Source organism: Panthera onca, chromosome B2 (genome assembly GCF_046562875.1).
Source record: "Panthera onca isolate mPanOnc1 chromosome B2, mPanOnc1 haplotype 2, whole genome shotgun sequence".
In the NCBI taxonomy this organism is placed as follows: Eukaryota; Metazoa; Chordata; class Mammalia; order Carnivora; family Felidae; genus Panthera; species Panthera onca.
In genome coordinates this window covers 117567546-117594750 of record NC_138343.1, presented here as the reverse complement: position 1 = coordinate 117594750, position 27205 = coordinate 117567546, and the positions used below count along the sequence as shown (strand labels likewise).

At 39.6% G+C, this 27205-nt stretch overlaps 1 protein-coding gene across 23 annotated transcripts in view; it reads left to right on the top strand.

The window, feature by feature from the left end:
- EPB41L2 (erythrocyte membrane protein band 4.1 like 2) overlaps positions 1-27205 on the top strand; it is a 220544-nt gene that overhangs the window by 159826 nt on the left and 33513 nt on the right. For 13 of the 23 annotated variants that reach the window (XM_060616654.3, XM_060616652.3, XM_078447318.2 and 10 more), the window contains 6 exons: positions 3484-3636; positions 4151-4248; positions 12489-12661; positions 18017-18189; positions 23013-23075; positions 25054-25200. In XM_060616654.3, coding sequence (XP_060472637.1) covers positions 3484-3636; positions 4151-4248; positions 12489-12661; positions 18017-18189; positions 23013-23075; positions 25054-25200 — 807 coding nt within the window. Of the gene's footprint in view, positions 1-3483; positions 3637-4150; positions 4249-12488; positions 12662-18016; positions 18190-23012; positions 23076-25053; positions 25201-26563; positions 26666-27205 lie in introns of all 23 variants that reach the window. The other 10 variants (XM_060616667.3, XM_060616665.3, XM_060616658.3 and 7 more) reach the window with 3 other exon arrangements.

Here is a 27205-nt window from a genome sequence, read left to right as displayed (position 1 = left end):
GGAGAGGTGGGAAGAGGGCAGAATGATGGACTAGGTGATAGGAGAGAGGGTTTGGGTTGGGAAGATGCCACTAATAAACATCATGTGCTTCCTGACACTACTTCGGGTGATCACACAGTGAGGAGAGTCAAGGAGGAGAGTAAGAGGTAAGGTGAAAGATGGGTGTGGTTTTGAAAAGTGTGTCCAAGGTCCACATGCGGAGGGAACCAACGGTTCCCTAGATGGATGGGGCCTAGGAACCTCAGATTTTATGATTAGAGAAATCTCTTGGAAAGCCCCTCCAGCCAAAGATCTCTTCCCTCCCTGGGCCTCGGGTGAATCATTCCTGCTTCGTACTTGCATAGTGCTTCATGTTTGCACCGCTCTCTTTTTTTCCTCCGTGGCTTCCTTTATTCGACTGTTTTTCCTGGTTACAAAAGACGTACATATACATCATAGAAAATAGAAGCAAACAGAAGGAAAAAACAAAAACCACTGAACTCTCTTTATTTGGAAATAGGCACTGTTGCTTTTTTGATACATTTTCTTGTTTTCTTTAAAAAAAAAATCTCTGATCACTAGAACTCGTGCATTTTTTTCAGTAGGATCCCACTATAGGTATCAGTTTGTGAGGAATTTTTTGTTGTTTGTTTTGTTGCTTGCTCTGATAAAAGATTTTTCCACGTCAGTATATAGTCTCTGACATCATTTTTAACTGCTGGGTGCTATACACTTTTAATTCTTACAGGTACTTCCATGTGCTTTTTTAAGATTTAAGACTTGACTGTTTTTATTTACAACTGCATAAAACAGAGTGCAGAGAATGATTTGCCTAAGCCATGTGTTGTTAAGCATTCCCATATCTGCCTCATTTCTTCTGGTAAATTCTAGGAGGTGAAATGGGACTTCCTACCACTTGCGTGTTTTTCAGCTTGTTTCTCTGTGATGGAGACAGGCTGGCTCGGCCAAGAAATCCAAACCGGGGAGGCAGGAGAAGAATGGGTTTGGGACCAAAGAGACCTCAGGTCTCTGCTCTTCTAAACCCTGTTACTCTGGCCACATGTAAATCTACATGTTGATTGCTAGTTAGAAACCAATTCTTAGATGGCAGTACTACAAGGTTTCACAGTTCTCGTTTTCAAAATTGTACCTTAGAAAAGTAAAAAAGTTGTGGGTCTGTTTAAGCGTAGTTCCTGTTCTTGGTGTGTGATTAGAAGCAGATTGCTTTTTGAAAAAAATTCAGAGTAACATCTCTTCATCCTGTTTGTCATCTGATACACTCCGATGATATTTGATAAGGAAGATGTTTGTCGGTTGTTGCAAAGAAAGTCTGTAGCAATTTAAAAGAACTTTTCATCAAAGTTTCATCTTTGATTGTCTTGATCATATTTAAGTATGTCTTTAAAATTTTTTTACTAAGAGCTTTTCATGGCACACTGCTATTAGGACGAGTTGAAGAGCATTGAATGGACGTACTCTTGACTCGCAGGTACAGGGGAACCCCAAGATTAGTGTGATAGCTCTGAGCTCTTACCAGCCGCTCTCCCAACTCCTCTGGGTCTGAAGGGGTGAGGGCAGAGAGTAGTTGCCAGAACCCAGAAGGAGAGATCTGTGTGTGGAGAACACTGTCTTCAAGGGAGCCACAGTTGTCACAGGGACACCTCGCTGAACTCCCTTCCCTCTTCTCTTCTCTTCTCTTCTCTTCTCTTCTCTTCTCTTCTCTTCTCTTCTCTCATCTTCTGCAAGAACTTTTCAAGACTGAACCCATTTAGAAGTCCGAGGGCATGGGATCCCTATTGCCACCCATATGTGGCAGCTTCCTCAGGGGGAGTGAATAAGGGACAGAAGATGCTCCTTTTTTATTAGTTTATTTTTCTGACTTAGTTGCTGAATGGCAGAAGTCAAATATGGAGGACCAAGGCATGCTTTTTCTCTTTCACTTGTTAGTCTTCATCTGTAATTTGTATTCACACAGATACTGAGAATTCTGAAGCAATGTGTGCAACAACTGAAAATGAACCGATTTACTTGGTTCCAGATTGTGTTTATTCTTAAATCCGATAAAATAGCTCCAGTGTCCTGCCTAAAGATTGCTTCAGACTAGAGATGACTTTGTTCAGTGTTTCAAGTCTGCGTTGCCTCCTTACTTGTGGTGAGAACATACTGTCTTGGGCAGCCTTCCGGCTTGCTCCTGTAGCCATGGCCAGTGATGTTTCTGGAAAACAACATTTCTGTCTGGTGCCAAGTTGCTTGGGCACCTGTGCCGGATTCATCCCAGCTTTTTTTCTCTGTTCCTAGAGAGAATTGGGGCTGCCAGATTTGGGTGAATAAAGCACCCTATAGATTAAATTTTTTAAACCTGCTGGGATTGTCTAATGTCATTTTACCTGTACATATGAGTTATTCAAGTGTGGCAGCAGAGAAAGCAATTGGCATCAGTGACTTAGTACTATACTTCTATTTTTAAAAAAGTAATACGACTTGTTCTAGATGATTCAGTAACAAGGTAGTCGAAATGTTGCATTCTCATTGAATTGAGACTTAGATTAAATATGGTGTTTGTTTCAGCAGGCTTGGTGAGAATTTGTTCCATATCATAAGTGATTTCTGAAAATATGAATGTCTCTGAATAATGTTTTCAATTTTATATGTCGTGAATGCGGTCCAGTTCTTCCTTGAAAGTCAGTGATCTGTGTATTTTGAGTATTGGGTCCTCAATATTACTTGAAATGTGAGGAGACACTATGTCACTTTTGTCTGTAAATTTATTTGGTTTTTAAAAATCCTTTAGGCTTGTGATTATTGTAAATTGTCATCTATTCCAAGTTAAAATGCTGGGGAGGGAAAACAGTTTGCGTAAATTCAAGACTAGTTTGCAGTCCATTGAAATGCCAGCCATGGGAATGCTATAACGGGGACTGGATGTCAGCACTCTGAGTTATTGAAAAATTACTCGGAAGAATTCAGAGATTCAAAGAGAAATTTTCTGTGAGGGATTGGTGTTTTGCCAAATAGAGGCGTAATTTTAACAGCCATTAGTTAGCATAGCCCATCTGAAATAAATTTGCCTAAAGTAAAATGTCTGAATGCACCTTAAGGTGGGCTGACAGGGTGTCCCCAAGGATTGGGATAGCCTCCAGGAAAACCCTGTCTCTTCAGGATGTCTAAATTGAGCTCTCTTTCCCTTTTTCCCCAGCAGCTCTTGCAGGCAAGCTTGGGAACACAGAAATTATGCCTTTTGGAGAATATTGTGTCCTGTAGTCAGGTGGCTATAACTCTTTGACAAATCGAATTTTGATCCTAGGAGATAAGAGATTGAAGATGTGTTGCATGCCCTAATGTTTCTATTAACTCACGTACTGTCACTGATATTTAAATACCAACCTGTTACATTGGCGTTCCGGGTCATGGTTTAAGGGGGTGGGGGGGGGGGGAGATGATGAGCTTCCTGACCCATGAAACTTGGACAGCTCTAACCACGGTCAAATGGCTTCTACTTGGCAGGACTCGGAAGGCGTGGACATCAAGCTGGGTGTGTGCGCTAACGGGCTTCTCATTTACAAAGACAGACTGAGAATCAATCGTTTTGCTTGGCCGAAAATCTTGAAAATTTCCTATAAGCGCAGTAACTTCTACATTAAAGTTAGGCCAGCAGAGGTAAGCAGTGTCACGTAGGCCTGGGCATATCTAAACAGCTTCGGTCAGTGTTCTTCTTTATGGCTGTCAGCTGACTTCATTTTTTCCCCAGTGAATTTTAATAAAATGCACTATTCCTTATTTTTTCATGGCAAAAAAGGTCAGAGTTCTTAATAATCAACCTGCATGTATATCCATGTTGCTAAAAAGGTAAGAGCCACACCTTTAACAGAAAAGAGAAAGTTGTAAGTGCCTGCTACATAGTGGGGGCCCGTTTTGTTGTTGTTGAATCAACTGATAAGGTGGTAGGGTGAGTTGTGGACATTGGTTAAAGTCAGCAGTTGTACTTGGTTTTCACAGAAACTAGTATTGAGTTCTATGAAGAATCCATTTTGTATAATCATACTGGATATACATACTAGTATCTCCTTTCTTCAAGAAGAGTTACCCCTCACGGAAACATCTGAATTCATGATTTCAGTAGCTTCTAACCAACTCCTTTATCTTACTGATTTACCTTATTGATTTATTCTAGCTCGAACAATTTGAGAGCACCATCGGATTCAAACTGCCAAACCATCGGGCAGCAAAAAGGCTATGGAAAGTGTGCGTGGAACATCATACTTTCTACAGGTAATTTTAATGATACAGCTTAGACTTAATGAGAACAGCTATTGGTACCCTGTACGTATTAAGTGGTGGTTGTGGATACAGGGGCAGATGAGGCAACACCCTATTTTATGATTCTTTGCTTCTGCTCGGTGCCAGATCTCCTTGGCCGTGCCTCGTTATCACTCACAGCTGGTCTGCTTCTACAGTGGTCCCGGACTCCACTTTCTGACTACAAATGCCTTCCCTTCTAGAAGCGCATTCTTCAAACCCAACTGCCATTCTCTTGCCAGCATCGTTCACCATTGGCTTCATTTAGTTGTTCTTACCAGCTCTCTCCTGTTTAATTTCTTTCCCCAGCCAGCCAAAACCCTGGGGTCTGTCCCTTTGCTACTTTGTTGGGAGGTTCTAACCACTTGCCTTTTGTGCCCATCAGCCTGCTGGTCTCTGTGTCTCGACCTCCCCACTTCTATACCAGTGCTGTAGAGCTCTGCCTTAAACAGCACAGCCGTCCCGGTGGACGCACTCGCTTTTTGTAAGGGAAAATTGCGCAACTCCAGATTAGTGCCTTTACAGATAGATTCTTTCTTGTGTCAGCCGGACCCTCAGAGCTACCAGGCAGTGCTTTTACCTCCTTTCCTGTTAAAATATTCCTGGTCTTCTGGAGCCCCTGGGAACCCCGGCCTCTCTGCTCAGATGCCCTCTGCTGGGTGGGGCACTGATTGTAGAAGCTGTAGTCATGAGCATTCTCGGTTTCCTGTACCGTTTTTCAAAACTCTTCAGCCCCAGATTAGGTAGCATTCCCCTCTTCTTCTTGTTCATTCTTCCCTTCCTGTTCTGTCTCAAGGGAAAAAATAGTCATTCCCTATGGAAGTCTTGATCCTTCATTTGATTCCTCACATAGGATCGTGCTTTGTATGTTATGTATGTCAAAGGTACAAATGCCTTTGACTTCCTCTTTGGCCGGCAAACGTGTCCACATCGTGTTCCTTTAAAAACCAATACAAACGGACAAGTGAGAAAACCAGATCTCCTTAGACCCCCTAACTGTCTTTAGCTTGGGTCCCATCTCCTTTGTACTTCTTCAAGGGCGTATTTCTACATTCTTCTTCTTCTTCTTCTTCTTTTTTTTTTTAATGTTTATTTTTGAGAGTGCATAAGCAGGGAAGGGACAGAGAGGGGCGAACAGAGGATCTGATGAAGGCTCTGCACTGACAGCAGAGAGCCTGACACGGGGCTCAAACTCACGAACCTTGAGATCATGACCTGAGCCAAAGTCTGACACTTAACTGACTGAGTCACCCAGGCACCCCTCTATGTTACTCTTCTTAGCAAGGAGCACTTTGTTGATCATTTTTCCCCCATTTCCTCCGTCCTGTTCCTGCAGTCTATAGAGCTACGTGTCTAGACCCTTCATCTTTACAGTTTTTGCTTTGGGCTCTTGCTTTGCTACCACATACTGGGTGTGTGACTGTGGGTAAGTTACCACCTTTCTGAGTCTCCCTTTCATCATCTGTGTGCTGGTAATAATAGTCCCTACCTTATAGGGTTGCTTTGAAAAGCCCGTGAGAAAACACACATGGAACACATGTAGAACTACTTCCGGTATGTAATAACGTTTATCATCATCATCCCCATCATTATCATCCTTATTCTTGGTTTGGTACCACAGTGTACTGTTTTTAAGGTGAATTATTAGGTGGTACAAGTGACTCTTTCCGGTTAAATAGAGCAGTCTTGACAACAGATATGTTGTCAAACAGACTCGTTTTAGAGAAATGTAACTCCTAAAATATACTTGAATCCATCTGACACAGTTACACTGGTCACATAAATCTTTGAAAAGCTTATAAGTTCCTCCTGGTAGCCATGGCACATTTCTACTCCAGACAACCGGAGTCTGCCTCAGATAAAACTAGTAGATGATATTAATGAGCTAAATGACACAGTCAAGGCAGGACACATAGCAGGCTTCCCTGTCAGGTAATGATAATGGAAACAGTAATTGTCTCAGAAACGACACGTGCTGCGTTCATTGAGCAAATATTGTTGTCAGACACAGAACCACTTGCTTTACATTGTACCGTGTCATTTATTCCTCACCCCCAGGGAGAAAGTGGCTCAGAGCTGGGTGCCCAGTAAGGAGCATGGGGCCAAGCACCTGCACAGAGCTGGGGACCTGGCTCTGTGATTCTAGAGCCCACACTGGTCACCTCTATGCTGGTCCTTCCTCTGGTATTCTTCTTTTTTACTTATTTTTAATTTTGTTAAATGTTTGTTTATTTTTGAGAGAACGAGTGCCCAAGGGAGGGGCCGAGAGGGAGGGGGACAGAGGATCCGAAGCAGATTCTGGGCTGACAGTGGAGAGCCCAACATGGGGCTGGAACTCATGAACTGTGAGATCATGGTTCAAAGTCAGACACTTAACCCACTTGAGCCATCCAGGCTCCCCCCTCTCTGGTATCCTTGCAGCAGGCGTTTCTGAGGTGTCTGTTAGCCGTGCGACGCCTCAGGTCCCTCCCTCCATTTTTGCTAACATACCACGACTCTGGTTTAAAAGTAGACCAGTTTGCACCTGCACACTTTGGAGATAATGGTTGACAAAAGCATTTTTATATCTTTAAACTTATGTAACTTTGCTTACACATGATAGGAAGCAATGTATCTAAAACAGGGCAAATCATAATTTGCCTATAGAGTGCCTCGAATCAAATCTGGATTTTGTTCTGTTTAAGTTTATCACAAAAGATGCCAATGATTTCTTTAGAAAACTAAACTGGCTTCAGATTGAAGCCATTAAAAAAACCAGATCTTTCTATTGATTGATAGCCACTCAGCCAGACTAATGTTAGTAGCACAAGAACATGATAAAAAGTCGCTATTCCTCCTTGAGTGTTTGATAGAGCCTGTCTCTGTTCTAAGTGCTTTACATAGATTAATTCTTTTAATATGCACATTGTTGTAATCTTCACTTTACACTCAGAAAAGCTGAGAAACAGAAGTTAAGAAACATGACTGTGTCCCTGTAGACAGTCACGGGTGGAGATGGAAGTCCGAGCCAAGCCCTGTGGCTCTCAGTGCCCATAAGTGTTCCCACTCTGCTGTACTTCCTGGTTGTGTTTACAGTGGACATGTTTCCTTCTTTTTTTTTTTTTTTTTTTTAATTTTTTTTTTTTCCAACGTTTTTTTATTTATTTTTGGGACAGAGAGAGACAGAGCATGAACGGGGGAGGGGCAGAGAGAGAGGGAGACACAGAATCGGAAACAGGCTCCAGGCTCCGAGCCATCAGCCCAGAGCCCGACGAGGGGCTCGAATTCACGGACCGCGAGATCGTGACCTGGCTGAAGTCGGACGCTTAACCAACTGCGCCACCCAGGCGCCCCATGTTTCCTTCTTTTTTTTGTTTTGTTTTTTTGGTTTTTTTTTTTCCCCTCAGTGCTTTGTGGTGGTGGTGGTGGCGGCGGCGGCGTGTAAACAGGATTAACACGAGGTTCTTGCAGCTTGGCATTAAACTCTCATTTAAACTTGGGATTGTAGATCCAGACTAATTCCAAGTGAATTAGTGTCATCAGCCGCTTCATAGAGAGCTTTGTTATTAACGGTATGATTGACTGCAGTAAGTGATGTGTGTGGATTTGTCTTAAAATTTCCTTTATTTTTCATGGGTGAAAAAACCAATAATACCTGACTTGTAATGGGAGGATTTTTTATAAAATTGTTACCATGCTTCTTGAGCAGTAAAGTATGTGAAAGTTAATTTCTTTTGTGATGTGTCATTAGGTCGTCTTGCTCAGGACCTTTAAAGCTATAGGATAATTAGTTCCTTGCTTATGGCTTTTAAATTCCCAAAAGTGAAATGATGTCTTATAGTGATTTATTTAAATTCAAGTTAGTTAACATATGACGCCCAGTGCTCATCCCAACAAGTGCCCTCCTTGGTCCCTGTCACCCATTTAGCCCATCCCCCCACCCACCGCCCCTCCCGTAACCCACAGTCTGTTCTTTGTATTTAAGAGTCTCTTATGGTATGCCGCCCTCTCTGTTTGTATCTTGTTTTCCCTTCCCTTTTGATGTTATTTTTATGAAGGTGGGGTCTGAGGTAGTAAATAAAAGTAATATCAAAAGGAAATAATTGTTAAGCGATCTTGAAATATTTTGCTTGGCCTACGTTTCCGTAGAAAATTTATTTGCATTGCCGTTGACTTAAGTCACCAAAAATGTTCTTTTAGAAAAAGCTAATATATGTCTATGTTCAGTCCATTTTTGTCTTGATATTTGTTTCTATTTAATTGCAGCTTCATTACTTAAGGATTTCTTTGTTATCAGAAAATTAATCTGTAAGCTAATACTTTGTGTATTTGGTCACCGGTGCCACTTGGGCAGGGAAGTGTTTTATCTCAAGTTGAAATAAATAAAATAATACTTTAGTTAATGACTTTTCTGATTTTACATTGGTACACATATCTGTTTTTAAAATGTTTGCCTTGTATATCTTGAATTATTCCTTTAAGTATTTTTTTACAAAATGCGTTAAGTGGATAATTATTCTGATATGCATTTAAATGGGAACCAATCATCTATTATTACCTTAAAGAAAAACAAATTAGACCAAAGAAAGAAATACGGTTGTATAGAATTCTCCTCACCTGGACTTAGATATTTAGCTGGTAACATATCCCAGTCTATATAAAAAAAATTAATGTTTATTTTTGAGAGAAAGCGAGAGAGAGAGAGAGACAGAGAGAGACAGAGAGACAGACGGGGGGGGGGGGGGGGGAGGGGCAGAGAGAGAGAGAGAGGGAGACACAGAATCCAAAGCAGCTCTAGGCTCCGAGCTGTCAGCACACTGACAAGGGGCTCGAACTGACGAACCGCAAAATTATGACCTGAGCCAAAGTTAGATGTTTAACTGACTGAGCCACCCAGCAACCCCCCACCCCCCCGCCGCCCCTAGTGTATATAAATGAGAGCCCACTTTCGTAACTGGGGAAAAAATAAAACAATGTCATTTTACAAAGCATTTTTTGTAGCAGTGGGATTGTTTTATGTTTATGAAACTAAGACTGAAATATTAATCAGTAGTTCTCTCAGTGTGTCAGAAGTTCTAGAACTTATAGCCCAACTTCCCTCCTCCAATATCCTGGCATAAGAGAATTCAAAAGCTATTCTTAAATGCTGTGACTGTGTAATACTAAGAAAGAGAATTCTGAAAAATGGATAGACAGCATGTCTTTGGATTTTCTGGCTACTTAAATTCAGGTGCCCTTTAGGAAATGGTGACAGTGGGATTCTGTCTCGTGATCTGGTCTGTATTTATTGAGCATCTACTCTATATGGGACCTAGCACAGATCCTGTGTGAAGTTATATAAAATAAACTAATACACAGAAAGTCAGAAAACACTGATGGAAGTTTTCTTAATTTTCTTTAAAATTGTTTTCTGAAGACTGAAGTCTCTTGATATTCTTTCTTTGTGAGTTCAGTTAATTTTATAGGAGAGGAAAATGAAATCTTTAAAAAGATCTCTTTATAAAAAAAAAAAAAAATCTCTTTATGTGTCCTGTACGATTTTTCATAATTCACACAAGCAGGTATCCTGTTTCTAGTTTCAATTTTTTTTTTTTTTAATTTTAGAAGGGTTTAACAGTGTTTGATAAGCACCACTGGGCCTAAAGGGGTGTCACCTCTGCTGGGGGTGGGGAGCAGTGACTGGAACTGGAAATGGGAGATCCCAGTAAATCCCTGTGTGAGGCTCCTCATTCTAGGAAGATGTGGCCTTTGGTTGAGAGATGCCATTCACTGAGGTGAGCCTACAGATGGGTGCCAGGTGCCTCCAGCCTCACTCTTCTCTTTATCTCCTGTCTTTTTTTTTTTTAAATCTACTTCATTGGGTAAGATACCTTCACATGAGATCTATCCTTTTCACCTTCACGTCTACGATGGATTATTGACTGTGGGCACAGTGCTGTGCAGATCTCTAGAGCTTTTTCATCTTCACTGAAACTTCATGCCCAGTGACTGGTAACTCCCCATTTCGCTCTCCTTGCAGCCCCCAGTAGCCACCAGTCCAGTCTGAATCTATGAATTTGGCTGTTCTGGGTACCTGGTGGAAGTGGAATCATGCAGTCCTTGTCTTTCTGTATCTGGCCTTTTCACTTGTGTATAACGTCCTCAAGGCCCATCCATGTTGTTGTGTATTGTGTGCAGAATTTCCTTTTTTTTTTTTTTTTTCTTTTGTAAGGCTGAATAGCATTCCCCTCTATGTAGATATCACATTTTCCTTACCCATTCACCTGCCAGTGGATATTTAGGTTTTTACCACATCTTTGCTATTGTGAATAGTGCTGAAATGAACATGGGAATACTACTAATTTCTCTTCAAAATCTTGACTTGAGGTTATTTTTGATAAATACCCAGAAGCAGGATTAGTTGGGTCATGTGGTAATTCTATTTTTAGAATTTTGAGGAACTTCCATCTCACATTTCATAACTTCTGCCCCATTTTGCATTTCCACCAACAGTGTGCAAAGGTCCCAGTTTCTCCACATCCTTGCCAATACTTGTTGTCTTTAGTTTAAAAATTGGGGTGAGGTGGGTAGTTTCTTTTGGGTCACCAATGCATATTTCCCCTTTGAAGTATTCTTTAGAAATACTGCTTTTTTCCTCTGGTTGCTCTTCCGTTAACTATAGAGTGTACTTCATGAATAAATGATAAAGAGGTGATTTAGCCATCTTGTTTTTTTCAAGGATGAATATTTCTTACTGTGGTGATGAGCTTGCTAGTGACCCTTTTTTTCTATAGATCATTGCTTTCTTACAGAGTGTTCTTCGATCCCTATTTAACTGGATTGCTAGGTAGGGAAACCCTGTCATAGCTCATCGGGAGATAGCGCATCGCAAGTGACCACATTTCTCACCTGCTTCTATGATTCATGATCAGGAGGCTGAGATATTTAATTCCTCAGCTGTTAGAGAAAAAGAATAGAGAGCACAAATAAGAATTCTGGTCTATATTTCTAGTATTTCAGAATTCTAATTTACGAATATACAACTTTTCCCAAAGTACAGGTTGAGGCACTGGCCCTCATCAGAGTGTATTCTTAGCAGCAGCATTGGTGTCTCCTTTGAAAATCTATTGGCCGAAGGTGGAAGTTTTTAAGAAACTCATTTGCTACCTTATGTGAATAGATTAACACCATGACAGCCAGAGTGTCCTGGCTCTTCTCTTCTCAATTTAATTCTGAGATATAGTTTTTCTGGGTTAATGTCAGTGAGAATCCTGTGTTGATGGAGAATCGCCTCTTGTGTTATTACAAGTAGCTTTACCTTGCTTGAATCTCTCTTTGTTGCTTTTAAGCAGAAGATGATGTCTTAAAAAAATTTTTTTTTTTTTGCGTAGAAGTTCTAAAAATACTTGAAATGTATTTTTAAGTATTTAAAAATCTTAAAAATTTAAGAAATCACTCTTTGGAGAATGAAAGGAAAAATTTTATGGAGCTCATATTCTGGAATTATCAACTAAAGTCTTCTCATTTAATAAATGGTATAAGAGTGCTAAGATTATTTTTTTAAGACGTTTTGCCAACTCTTGATTAGACCATGAAAGTGAGACCATTCCAGTTGTCTGCCAGACAAGACTGACTTATTTACTAAAAACGTACTTTTGCATAAGTCTGGGAGTATTTGACATCAAGAAAATTTGACTTCATTTGTTACAAATCCAGGGTTTAAACAATGAAATTGTGCTGGTAAGAAAGGATATAAGTCATTTCTACAGATCTACTGTGTGTGATGTTCTTCATGGGAAAGCATCACTTGATGGAATGGATTCCTGAGTTGGATGTTCTTTCCCATGGGAAATAGACATAAATATTGAGAATTACTAATGGTAATGGATCGCCTCTTGGCACTTATAGCTCGGAGCAAGAATTCAGACATATGTGTTTATATAAATGATTTAAGCTAATACAAATAAATATCCTTTGATATACACTGAGAACAGCTGCTCTTTTGCTCAGGTTGAGGAAAATACATTATTCATGAATACACGAATGTGGATTTAGTCATCTTAATCACTGTCCTAAAGCTCTGTATGTAAGAGGGTTTATAAATGACGTTCTTTTTCATTAGAAAGTTTAGGCAGCTTTTTGTTGTGTAGTTTGAGGAATCTTAGTAAAATGAGATAAAATGTAAACTTCTGTCATCTTTTTAAAAAAGAAAATTCATAAAGTCTCCTTTTTGTTTCTTTTGTTTCCCCCTACAGGCTTGTGTCTCCAGAGCAGCCACCAAAGGCCAAGTTCCTGACCCTGGGGTCCAAATTCCGCTACAGCGGCCGCACCCAAGCCCAGACCCGCCAGGCAAGCACCCTCATTGACAGGCCAGCGCCACACTTTGAGCGTACCTCTAGCAAACGGGTCTCCAGGAGTCTAGATGGAGGTAAACACATTTGTGATAGTTTGTATTCCGTTAATCTTTCTCTGATCCAGTGGGATCAGAAAGTGTTGATCTAGTTAATGAGGTCCTCAGAAATGTCCTGGAAGGATAGCTATTTTCTCTGAGTAAATAAAATAATATTTCTTATATTCACAAGAAGAGTTTTATAGTGTTTTCAAGCTGTCATTCTGAACCTAATTTTCTTTGTACTGTCAGTGCACACAAATATTAAGAATCATCATGGGTAAGATGTTGGACAAATACATGGTTACTGATCTGACTTAATTATGATGTGTTTTATGTGTCTTAATTTCTTGAACTTGTTAATTAATGGCAAAAGTGGAATTTGAAAGGGTTTGGTATGCTAACATAGGAACCTTATTTAAAGGAACTTTAAAATATTCTGATTTTATGAGTTAAAAACTCTTACTAAAGCTTACCAAACTTCTTAGCATATGAGAAAGCAACTACCACTTCCAAGGATTAATTTAAATGTAGTGTTTTAACAAAAAAGAAAGGAAATACAGTATAATCGTTAGTTCTTTCAGCGAAGTGGGGGGAGGTTATGTATAAATTTGTATATTTTTTGTTAGAATTCTTATTAGCTACACGTTTGCAGTTTTATATATTTTATGTATGGAAATAAATTGACATTCCTTCCCTTCATATATGTATTCTATTAACCTAATTTTGGGTAAATAGTCGGTTTTCTATAAAAGAGCTGAAAGAGACAGAGAGAGTCCCAAGCAGGCCTCGTGCTGCCAGCATGGAGCCCGATGCAGGGCTTGAACCCACGAACTGTGAGATCAAGACCCAAGCTGAAATCAAGAGATGGACGCTCAACTGACTGAGCCACCCAGGTGCCCCTTTTATGTTAGGATGAATGTTTTATAAAGAACTTCATTTTACTTTTTGCCTAGAAGAAACCAATTGATGTGGTGACTTTCTCCCAGAAAGTAGTTTTCCAACATTTTTTGGTTGATTAATCTCAAAACCTATGTAAAAATAGTAATAGTAAATTTAAAATTTTGTTTTATTACTGGGGCGCCTGGGTGGTTCAGTCGGTTAAGAGTCCAACTTCGGCTCAGGTCATGATCTGGCGGTTTGTGAGTTCGAGCCCCACATCAGGCCCTGTGTTGACAGCTCGGAGCCTGGAGCCTGCTTCAGATTCTGTGTCTCCCTCTCTCTCTACCCCTACGCCACTCTCTCTTTCTCTCTCTCTCTCTCTCTCTCTCTCTTTCTCTCTCTCTCTCTCTGTCTCTCTCAAAAATAAATAAACATTAAAAAGAAATGTGTTTTACTGCTGTTGATCATAGAAAACCTTTCTTATTACATTTTTCTGACATATGAACTAGAGCAACTTTTATTTTAAGTAGCTGAAACAGATCTGCTAATAGATAAAAATGCTTTTTCATATGTATACTTGCTGTTTTTTTTTAATCTAGTTGATCTAACAATGTCACATCAATTTCAGATATACATTTCAGATATACAGTATAGTGATTCCCCACGAATGTAGCTACTATCTGTCACTATAGAAAGCTATCACAGTATCATTGACTGTATTTTGTATTCTGTACCTTTTATCACCATGACTTATTCTATAACCGGAATCCTGTCTGTGTCTCCCACTCCCCTCCACCCTTTTTTCCCCATCCCCTGACCCACTTCTCTCTGGCAGCCATCCATTCTCAGAATTTATAGGTCTGGTTCTAAAAATGCTCTCTCCTAAATGGATTGACACCCCTTGGCCTTGATCTACTTTTCCCAGAATAAACTTGGAGAACAGATCCAGGCAGACATACAGAGATACTTCCAAGGATTTGTTGGTGGGCATTTGTCTATGTAGTTATTCAATCTTGATTCTGGAGAATCTCCCATACAGTTTCAAGACTACAAATAGGCAAGGGGGTCATAAACTGTGGTTCAAATAACTATCCGTATTTCCAAATGTAGTGATTTAAATTTATTGAGATTTTGATGTGTGATAGCTGTCCGTGTATCTTTTAGCTCGTCAACAACTGAACGCTTTTTTTCAAGTAAATGTGACAAATGTGCCTGCTCGTGGAACTATTTCACAAGCCTTGCCCCTTGCCACAGAGAATTTGTATAAGTGCTGAATAACCTATAATCAGTGTTGGTTAATGCCCTGAGAGAAGTCATTCCCCTTTCTGGAATACTGTCTGTTTCAGCCTTTGTTTTAAACTGTGAGACTTTATAACTCTTATATTGCAAATTTTAGAGTTAAGAAAGAGCAGTGAACCACTGTTGTGAGATCTATAAACTATGCTCAAGGAAGCCCACCATCTTGTGTGAGCAGTTAGTGCAGAGGGTTATAGTAGGTCTGTATCTGAAAACAATGATTTGTACAAGTAAGAGCAGCAAACATGCACAGTGATCCATTATTTTTCCTTTTGTGTTTTGGACACTGTCATTCATCAGATGGGCAAGTGATCAAAAGGATTATTGTGTTATTGTGAAAAATAGAAGGCTTTTCATGCCAATACATGACGAGCCAGTGAACTATTTGGTTAGGGCTTTTGGTCTCCCCTTTTCCCTCCCAAAGCAAAGCTAGGCCGTAACCTGGTACTGAGCTTTCTTTTTTGCCACCACTCCCCGTCAGTACACCTTTTATCTGCTGTTGTTGACCTGCGTTGTATTTTCTTTTTCCTACTTAGTTTTTAAGTCAGGCTAGACTAGTTTAGGTACATAAATATTTCTCACTTGAAGTTTTGACAGATTGAAATAAATCGTCCAGTGATTACATACAAGCTAAAAATCAACATGATGTCTAAGGTCAAGCATTAAAATAAAACTCTAAAACTTTTTTAGAACAGTGTGATTCCGAGATTGGAAAATCAAGCCAAAAAGGAGGCAAGTCAGTCATTTAAGAGAACAACCAAGATGCATGTGAGAGTGAGGGAGACAACGACTTCCTGAAAATGGGGAATACAATAAGCAGGACACTACCTTGGATTGGGTCATGGGAGAAGAAGGCCCATCTGGCGAAGACCCATTTGGGTTGAGACGTGAAGGATGAGGGGGAGCTAGCCAGGAGTAGAGCAGTAAAGCATTCCAGGTAGCAGGAGCATCAGGGCTGAAGGTTATAAGATTAGGGAGAGCTTAATACAGTCCAGGAACAGAAGGAAGGCTAGTTAGAGCTTTAGTAAATGAGGGGAGAGAGAGGCTGCAAACAGTTCATGCAAGGCCTCACAGGCCATGGAGAAGAATATGGTTTTGATTCTAGTGCTACTGAAGGGTGTGTGTGTGCATTACATACATGTGTGTGCAGTTCTGCAGGCATGTAAGTGCGCCGTGTTACTCCCTACCCCTGCCCCCCACCACATGATGTTACCTCTTTAAAAAAAATCACTTAGTGCAATGTCGAGAATGATTGATAGGACAAGAGAGGAAGAGGCAGACTGGTTAGGAATACTCCAGGTGAGAGCACTAGTGATCTTGTCTTGGGTGAGAGTAGGCCATTTAGCCATTTGGCACCATAAGCTCAGTGCCTGGGGCCTACAGGCTCCTCAGGATTCTACAAGTGTTTGAGACCTAAAAAGTTATTTTGCTTCAAAATGCAAAAAACAACACAAACAACCCACCCCCCTGCATAGTGAAATTAATAAATTTTTATTTTTTTAATGTTTTAATTTATTTTGAGAGAGACCGTATGCGAGCACAGGAAGGGCAGAGAGAGCAGGAGAGAGAGAGAATCCCAAGCAGGCTCCGTGCTGTTAGCAAGGAGCCTGGCACAGGGCTCATCCCATGAACCATGAGATCATGACCTGAGTTGAAATCATGAGTCGGATGCTTAACCAACTGAGCCACCCAGGCACCCTGAAATTAATGTCTTTAAAAGCATGCAAAATATTTTTCCAGTTTCATTATGTAACTTTCATATTCATTAAAATTTCCATGTCATTACATCTAAAACCATTTCTAGGTCAGTTTCCCATTTTGCAATAATTTCTGAGTGTGTGTATTGGGTGCTTAGAAATCATAAGTTAAAAGAGCTACTCATAGCCTGTATTTTCTGAGGGAAAATTACTGAAGTCTTTTGAAAAGTTAAAAAAAAAGAAAATAATTATACTTAATGTAAGATTTGGTGTGGGCTTTCAAAAGTGTGAGTCCTTAAGGGCTGTCAAAGTCTTAAAAGTGACCTGGTTAGTAAAATAGGAAGAGGGAGAACTGGCCACATTTAAATTCAGCTGGACTTGATGGTCGTAAGGGATAAAGGCAGAGACTTCAAGGTTTGTGGCTTGGGTAACTGGGTACAAGTATAAGTGTGGTATCTGGTGAAAAAGGCAAGGCTAGGGAAGGTGCAAGGTTTGGACAGGGCACATGAAGGGTGTGGGCCAAGACATTTCTTGTGATACACAGATTACAGGTGCTTGATGCCTCCCCAGTTCAATATGGTGGATCACACCCATTGCCCTCCAAGAGCTTGCAGCCTAAAGGCCTCATGTTTACTGCCCTTTTCTGGGGCGTAGAACCAATGCAAACCTCACCATGTCAGTCAAGCACTTTTCATACAGGTGAAATAACCTCAGTGGGTGGGGGTTGGGGAAAAAGCTACAGATGGGTAGAGGCTTTGTCGCTCCTACTCACTTGCATTTGTTGAAATGTGATGCCGTCTTGGGTTGACCTGCCATATGGCAGAAATTGCAGCACAATACATGTCCCTGCTCATGTGCAGGAGGAATGAAGGAAAAGCACACGAGGGCCAGGTTTGCTGAGGCAGGGGGTCGGATTGGATTTATTGTAGGTCAAATTGAGGCATTCAGGAGGGAGGTTAGAAAAATGAAAACTATTAAAAATAAGCACAGAAGTTAATTTGTAAAATGGACTTTTGCTGTCTTGTCATAATTTTGAATGATACACAAATTAACGCTTCCTTTATGGAAGAATTCTGAAAACATAATTTGAAGCAAATCATTTCAATCTCTAGATAATTGTTTGTTGCAATAAATAGATTTAGAAATAAGTTTAGGAAAGATCAAAGAGGCCTTAGAGAATTAAAATATTCCTCACTTTGGGATTTTGACACAGTGCCCAACTCTGTCTCACCTGGTCTTAGAGCTCCTCCTACTGGCCAATTCCATGATCAGACTCAAGCCTTCCAAAGTCTGATTGGAGAGCCTGGTGTAGTTTCATGGGTAAAAATTCAGAATATGTTTAGAATTTGGTAAAAATTTAAAAATGAATTTGATATGTTGGAATTTTCAGAGCTCAAGCAATGTTCCTGTTCCTGTTAATGTCTACATGCTGCCTGTTCATCTGTGTAAGAGGGGGCAATTCCATAAACTTTGAGCATTTCAGTGTCCTAAAGTATTCCAAATGGTCTTTCTTCACTAGCTCCAGTTGGTGTTGTTGATGAAAGTCTTATGAAGGATTTTCCTGGCCCTGCTGGGGAGGTTTCAGCATATGGCCCCGGAGCTGTCAGCACCGCCATGGTACAGGATGGGGATGGCAGAAGGGACCTCAGGAGCCCGACTAAAGTCCCACATGTGCAATTCGTTGAAGGAAAGGTATGGTAAATTAGTAGAACATGTGATTTTAAATGTGTACTTAGACTAGAGGCTGTTACATTTGTTGTTTCAGAACTCAGGTATCGTTTAAAATTAGTCTATGTATGTTCTCTGCTGATAAAAGTTCCCCATTTTCAGGCACATGTAGGCTCCTGATGGTCTGAACAGTCTCTCTAGCGTTTTTCTGATTGTTGTTCAAAGCAAAATATCTCAATGTAATTTATATTGGTGCAAGCAAGTAATTTAGTGGCCTAGTATTTGTGACTGTCTTCACAATCATCCTATTTAGTTAAATCCCTAAATTATAAAAGCTGTGGTGATCTGAAATGTATATTTGTTTGTAAATTTGAAAGCGTAACCTGTGTTGGGTATTTTAATTATGCTGAGTTGAATTTTTTTTTTGAAATGAACAAAGAAGGTCTTTATGAAAAATGTTATTTTTCATTCATCTCTAGCTGATGATGAAGAAATTCTTAAGCAAAGGGTGACTGGTGAATAGTGAATGAGAAAGTGGTGTGTTGGGGCACACTCCGTAGGGAGTGGAGAAGTAGCCTGTGTTGTGTTTTCAAATTTGTCACTATTTTATGATCCCTTCTTCCCTTGGGCACGTGAAGTCTCTTAGAGGTTGATTTGAAGAGGCTTTGAGTTCATCAGATCTCTTTTCTGTGTCTACACAAAGCAACTTTTTTATAGAGAACATTGGAAGTGAACACGAAAAGGAAATTCTGCTATCGATTTTATAATGCTTTCTAAATTTTAACTTTTGAAAATGTTAATGACCTGCAACATAAATGTAAAAAGAACCTACTAGTAGCTGCCAGTGGCTCAGGAATTCCTGCGCTGACCACCTGTCTACATAGAGCAGGGTTCGGGGACCATGTGAGCCCTAATGCCCCCAAGGTGCACCGTGCCATCATGTCCCCCGAATACCTGTGTTAAAGTACTTGTGACTGTCATACCAAAAAAATTATTTGGTTGAAAGTCATTAAGTTAAAAATAACAAGTTCTGACCAACAAAATATCCTTCAACTAATGTGAAGTTGTCGGAATCTTTTAGGATTATGCTAATGAGGCACCCAGGAGAGTGACTGCTTACATCTGAAACCAAAGAGCTCAGGGATTCAGAGTCTCAGTACCCTTTTGCCTACTTAATTTGATGCACATAGTTATTTTTAAAAAGTTACTTTAAATTCCAAAGGAAATTCTGCTTATGTTCAACAAATGACGAGGTGCGCTGGTCTTTTTGCCAGTGCTTTGAAGCATTGATTTAAATGCAACCAGATTTAAAAGTAAGAATGTTATTTGAGTTTCATTGGATCTCTTTGCAACCAGTCAGAGAATAATAATGAAATCGGTCTATACCTATAAATTTTATGTGATAAAAGTAGTCCAGTTTTTCTCTTAAAAGTGGATCGTGTAATTCATGTTCTAGCTCTGCTGTGTTGATAACAATCCCTAATTCAGAGTACAAGTTTTCACTAACTACCCATTTCTTCTTTTTCTCTCTTGCCTCTGTTTCTCCTTTGAACATATCCATTGTGTTCATTTCTCAATTCCATCATGGGTTTGCTCCTGAGAATAGCCTGTTTCCATATGCCCACCTTCACCACTCATTTGCTGTGTTTCATCTCTTTCCCCAAACCTGTTGCCAGTCCCCGAAATGGACTTGCTTTCAGACATTTCGGAGGAAGACCCCTTTGCGGAGGCCGACGAGGTCACACTCGACAGCTTAGAGCTCCCTTCCACAGATGAACCGTCAGAGCAGGGGGACTGTGAAGTGCCCACCCTCGATTCTGTCTTGGCTCCTGTTGCAGCCCCCCCTCAGCCTGACTGTCCTCCCACCCGTGAGAAGCCTCTAAAAGAGGCTGACCACAGAGATTCTGAATTTGGGTACTTTTCCTTCAGGTTCTGCAAGTGCTTTCCGCCTAGCTTCCCCTCCCTTCTCGATGAAGACGGTTATCTTGCTTTCCCCAGCCTCCCCAAAGTCTGGGTCTCCTTCCTCCCCACTGATGTCCAGCACTACATTCCTATTACCTCCCCTTCATTCCTTCCTTCCCTCATCCTTATCTTTGGACTACTTCTCTCTGCTTCTCAGTCAGTGCCTTTTTCTCTCACCTTTTCCCTTCCTCTGGCTCTGTCCCTCTGCTATCTGGAGGCTAAAGCCACTTCCTTTAATGTTTCTTATGACTGTGACGTGAATGACAAAACAGAGGAAGAGGAAGCAGTTGCTGGCACTCCTACATAAGCTTGAGTTTGTGGGGCCAACAAAACTACACCTCATTTTATGTCTTCATAATGTAGAGTGTAAACATGTGCATAAATTTCACCACCGATTACCCTCAAAGTAGTATGAGCCACACATTTTCACATACAGTGTTTTAGTGCATGAGAAATACATGTAAATAAGCACGTGCCCTCCACTGATTTCCATAGACCAGGTCCACACGTTCTAAGTTGAGAGCAAAGTTATGATAGGATGATTTTGTAAATATCTAGACCATGCTCGGTCTTTGTAAAAAATGTTTTAAATGTAAAAAAGAAGGAAACCTGTGTTCCCCTTAACAATCCATAATGGGGTCTGTTTGTTTTGCAGATATCAGTGCTGTTCCTTTAGGGTGGAAGCTGTTTTGATGTAGAACTTAGGACACAGTGGACATAACTGTCACTGATGTGTTTTAGTACAACTCCTTAGCATTGTTATTTCTCTTTAGAAAGCCAAGCTCGTTCTTCTTGCATTTATGAGGATGTATCTGTAACCTTTTACTCCTGACATTTATAGGCCTAATCTCAGAAATTCCCTGTCTCCCTATTATTGTACCGTTTGGGAACCAGATGAATTTCGGTTAGTTTTTGTTGTCGTGGTCATTGTTTTAACACTAAATCATGTAGTTCTATGAAAGGGTCAACTGTCAAGTATTTGTAAGGAAGATACTAGTTTCTTTTGAAGAAATACATATGAAGAATGAAACACAGCTCTTTGAAAATTCAGACGATTAGCCTTAAGGTTGGGCTTCTTAGCGTCCTTTTATTTAAAATTAGGTGTCTGGTTTGAGGATTTTTATCCCTTTATAGGGCTACCACTGCACTACTAGGTTAGTACTAACGTGTGCGGTATGTTTTTGTTTTGCTAAATGTGGTCTGAAGACTTAGTGTCTCATGTCCTGTGGGTACTGTCCACAGAGTAGACCACAAAAATTTAGGGCACACTTGAAGAAGACTGTAAAGGTAATGCTATGATTAGGCATAGTGGGAGAAACCACTATTCTTAAAGGTTACCTGAAGAATGCCACAGATTGGCATTGTAGAGAATTAAATATTGACGAAGGAATTGGAAGATGATCCTTAATAGGTTGTTGGGTAGCTCTGTCTATTTCCCTTCGGATAAAAAGATCCTCTGGACTCCCTGCTTACCTCAAAAATACTTGAATGGTTTGAAGAAAAGAAAAAAAAAAAGCATTTTGAACTCTCAGATTTGACACTATCATTCCAGTTAGGAAGAGAAGGAATATATATGATCCTGCTGTAATTAACATGTAAGGGTTAAACTGCTGTCTTTCGGTCTCCGAATCATTATTTTTGTTTCTTGCTATGCCTTTCCTTGAAGTCGGTAGTCATTTCTGTTTTTATTTATTTATTTATTTAAATTTTTAAAATTTTATTTATTTAATACATTAATTTATGTATTGACATACAGTGTTCCATTAGTTTCAGGTGTATAACAATGATTTGACGGTTCTGTATGTTACTTAGTCCCCATCTGTCACCATATGACATTACTTGAGTATTATCGATGATATTCCCTATGCTGTGCATAATTTATCTCCATGAGTTAGATTCCATATGCTGTACTTTTTATCTCCATGAGTTAGTTTAGATTTACAGGTTTTTGGTTTTTTTTTTTCCTTTTCTTGGGTCACTAGAGACTGAGAAGTGTCCAACATTAAAAAGTATTCTTATTTAAAGAATTTTATGAAAGAAAAGTGGCTATAAAATAGGAGTATTTTTAAGTACAATTTTAGCATGCAAGTAGCAAAATAAGCCAGTTTTCTTCCCAAGGAAAGAAATCTATGTTAAAGAACTCAATAACAGGGTGAATATTTGTCCCCGATACAAAGTGAAAACGAAATTTTTACATCATTATACTTTGCCCTCATCACTCGTTGCTCTAGACCTTTCCAATGAGGACAGATGGAATTATGCCATTTTTACACTCTCATATTTTCATTTCTGAGTAAAAACATTCAAAAGGAGCACATAATCTAGGGACTGAGAAGGAGTGAAGCTTCCATTTTCCATTCCATCTTTGCAAAAAGGCCTAGTTCCACCATTTGTGCAACAATGTAGGTGAAGAAAGACCAAAGTGGCTTAATGTTCTGCATCTTCTGAGGGCCAAACAGTAAAGGTTGGTAATCGGTTCACCATTTCAGTTCCAATACAGCTTCTGTGCACCAATGTAGAGTTGCTACGACTACCCCCACCCCCTTCTTTCTGGCCATTTGCTGTATGACTTTCAGGTGAAGAGGAAAGAAGAGAAGACACAGCTGGAGGAGGTGGATATTTATTCCCCCTGAATTAAATACCTAGTGGCTGCTGTGCACCATTCTTATGGTGTGTGTGTGTGTGGGGTGGGGGGGCGGGTGTGTGATGCACTTCGGGGATGATCTGTGGGTTTTGCTTGTTGTGACTTTAGGTTCTTAAGATTTTTTATTCCACTTTTATGTTAATGTCTTGGACTAGCCAACTCTGGGTCATTTTTGGTGCTTGTCGACTGATACACTTATGTTTATTTGCCTTTTCCCCCTGTGTGTGATTTAATTTCACAGAAGAATTCCTTGAGAGTAGAAGGGGATAATATTTATGTCAGACATAGCAATTTAATGTTGGAGGTTTGTATAATTTAAGAAAACAACTCTGTCCTAATGGCTGCCAGGCTGCTGTGGACGGGAGGTCACGCACAGGCTGGCTGGCAACTTTCTTTAAGCACGGTGCATGGAATGCATGGGGGACACTTCAACTCGGGAGTGCATGTTACCAGTCCGATTTTGTTCCTTTAAAGTGGCTTAGGTATGAGTATATCTACGAGAAGTTCTCAAAGTGACAACTGGGAAAAAAAAGTTCTGTGTAATCAAATGAGTAAAATTTTTTATCTATTACTCTTACTGAAGTTCTGCAGGTAAATCTGTTCTCTCCCTAATGGGTTACCTCCGGGGTATAGAATCCCAAGTAACACCCCGTCCTTAATATATATTCACCAGAACAGATATGTGTTGATCTGGCATTAAATGGCTTTAAATCTGTATTCGCAATTTGGGGGAGTGGGGGAGTTGCTAAAATCCATGCAATTAGGAATGTGGTCCACTTAAAGTATTACATTTGGAAAATATGTTAATGGATTGTTTTGATTAAAAAGAGAGTGGGAAAGAAAGGGGGGGGGGCAAAAAAAAGAAAACCCAGGCAACCAATTAGATATGTAAAATATATTCCCCGTGTCACACGAGAACGTGTTTCTGTTTTCCCCCTTATTTTATGGTAGTAAAATGGCGACGTATTCATTTGGAGAACTGCAATTCTCAGTAATCTGACTAATCTGGTTGCTTCTGGCAGCTTTGATAACTATTGGAAATGTGTTTTGCCTAACTTACTAAAATGCTCTGAACTGTAATATGTAACATTGCTTTGAACAAATGCAAGAAATGTGCCTGATCTCAAGCCACAGTCATTTTCCCATGCCATGCAAAGAGTTTTAGATGATCGTGAGTTTTTGCAAATGGCTACAGAAGCTCGTAGATGAGCTGTGATGCTTGTGCATGAATGTGGACTATCTAATGTTATCAGATGCATGACCTGTTCCTCTGGGAGTGCGATGAAAGCTATAATCCATGGGCGGCCCTGTGATTTTGAAATGTAAGAGAACATTTAAAATTCACTTAACACTGTTTCCTGGACGCTAGTTACCTTTTGTTCCCACAAATACAGTTTATCGGGGCCAACCTAAAACTTCCCACCAATACCATTTGTCAGGGCCTGCTCCAGTGCAAATTGACCTGGCAGTTTTTCTTGTAACTCTTTCTGAATAAGGACCATTTGGTATGTGGGGTGACTGGGCCTCACAATTGTGCTTGGCAAGCACATGAAACCGTATGGGAGGCTCACTCTTATAGAGAGGCTGAACAGAAGCAGCCTTTGGAAGCCATTATTTTTATTCCTTAACTGTTAAAAGCCATTGCTAGGATTTCCTGAAAAAAGTCAACCCTTGGTTTTCTCTTTCTCTCTCTCTCTCTCTTTTTTTTTTTTTTTTTTTTTTTGATGATCTTGGTCTGGCTTTCCCATCAAGCCAAATGTGCTTCTGAGTACCTTTCTCTATTTTTTACTTGATTTACTATGTTCACAGAATGCAGCTGTAGTGATAGCCTTCATGAGACAGGTAAATTTGCAGGAACAAAGTCATAGGCTGCGTTTTAAGTCCAATTTTTAGGAAGAAGGTCATTAGCCATTTTTGAGTACCAGTAGTTCTATGACGTCCTTCTGATAATGTTAATAATTATTTCTTTAAAAATTCTAAACAGAGAAGAAATTAGAACCTTTTAAAATGTGAACCATAAAAAAATTACACATTGGCTTTATTTTCCAATTTTGATGAACTCCTTATATTCATAGGTGATAATATGGCTTTTGAGACTTGGCATTTTTCTTGCTTTACTATGTTTTTTTAATCATAAGTTTGCTCTGTCTTATTTTTTGGTTTTTTTTATTTTTGTCCTGCTGGGTTTTTCTTTTTCTTTTTCTTTTTCTTTTTCTTTTTCTTTTTCTTCTTTTTTTTTTTCCTTTTGGATTTCTGCCCTTTATTACGTTACATATTGCTAGGACCTCGATAAGGCCCAGGAGGACATACTGAGACATCAGGCTAGCATTAGTGAACTCAAGCGCAATTTTATGGAATCCACACCTGAGCCGCGCCCTAATGAATGGGAAAAACGACGTATCACACCTCTGTCCCTACAGACACAAGGGGTATGTCACTAGCTCTTTGTTGGCTATATGTCTCATTCCAGCTCTTCATTAAAACTCAGGTTGCTAATATACTATGTTGATTCTCAGGAAGTTAGAAAATGTTCTTTTTTTTTTTTTTTTTAATGTAATTGCTAACAACTTTTTAAATACTAAATATTAACAATGTAATACTTATTGACTTTGTTCTTAGTACATTGTATGATTTTTAAAATTTTTTTGAAAGTTGCAAAGTACTTTCACTATTTTTACTCAAGTAAATTAGTAGTAATGACATGTCATATTGGTGACTTAGAAACTGGCATTACTATGTTGCATTAAGGTTTTTTGTTATGAACGACTGAAATAAGAGTTTACTAAACAATAATTAATCATTAAAGGGGTGCAGGAATATAGATCATATTTAGAATGTTACAAGGTATTTACTGTGAGGGCAAAGTGTTAAACTTAGCTCTGAAAGCTGATGAGCTCTGTTGAAAGTTTGCAAAATGTTAATACGATTTAGTACTGAAGCTTCTTAGTAATGAAATGTAGACTAGTATTTTAAAAGGATTTTCAACCGTAACGTCTCTCCACACTCATTCTTTTTCTTTCCATGGTTTATGTCTCCCCACCACCAATATAAGTATTGCCTTTACAATATAGTCTCAATTTATTTCTCCATTCATTTTTATCTACATCTCTTATTTTCTAATGCTCCAAAATCTGTTACCAACGAAAAACTTTCATGGACTCATTTATCATGTTTGAGGAAATTCTGATTATACTATTTTAAATATGCTATTTTAAAAAGTCGTATAAAGGTGTTAGCTGACAATTTCATCTTTCCCCCTTTCCTTACAGCCCTCTCTTCTCCTTAATTCATCATCTATCTAGTCTGGCTTGAATTTTACCCAATGTGTATGCATTTGCATTAGTCTCATGCTATTTTTATTCACTTTTTCTTAAGAAGGCAAAGCTATTAGTTGCTTTAAATTTCCAAGTTTGTGACCATGACAGGAAACTAGTTCTACAAGAGCAGAAGCAGAAACCATTGCTGAACTGAAAACAAAAACAAAAAACAACTTAGGGCAACATTAAGATTGAAAACACCAGAGGCTTATCAAGTTGTATATACAACAACTTAAATTGTTATTTTCAGATTTCCTGGAGCTATTAGTGCCCATGTGTCAGCAGTCAGCTCTAGAGTGTTGTGTTTTCTGGAAAAATCGTGTCGGATGACGTGCTAAGGTTTTGTCCCCCTTTATGTGCCGCTTCATCTGGTTTGTCCGTCCTGCTGAGCCATACGGTTGTTTTATGTCTGTGTTGCTATAGATGTAATGTACTTGTCTTATCTGTTGATTATGTCTATTGTTTAAAACAATAGAGCAAAGGAGACCATCTTTTCAAGGATATTTTATCCGTGAAGGAGAAGCATCAGAGAGCGGCAACACGGACAGTTGAAGAAAAAGTCCAGGAGGCAGACAAGGTGTTCACCTTGCATCCTTGGATCTCCGCTTGCTTTTTCCCCTTTTCCTCGTACTTCTGTCCACGGCCATGGGATACTCCTTTTTTCTTATGTATCAACCGAAAATGTTTTTGAAAAAAAATTTTCAAGCATTCAAAAAATTTCATTTCCGTGCATAGAAAGAGGGGATCGCTAGTGAGAAACAGCGCCCTGCAGGAGTACTTTATTTGGACATTCCACAACTTAAAAGGCAGACATATCAACCAGTTTGGGTGGTAGATGACCCCTGATTTTGATGTATGTGGCTGACAGTTGGGAAACCATGATCTCGTGTGAAAATGCACCGTTAGTACAACACTTGTGCACGCTGAGGTGGTGTTAAACTAACACATTACGTGTGAGGTAGGTTACTGTTTTACTAACGACCCTTGGAAGCCTTGTGGATTTTCATTTTTAAGCTTTTTAACGGGAGAAAAGATTTGGTGTCTTTGGTGCAGCCCCTCTGATCTCTGCGCTCCCTACATATATGAAATATCTGATACTACTTAAGGAAGTTAGCTT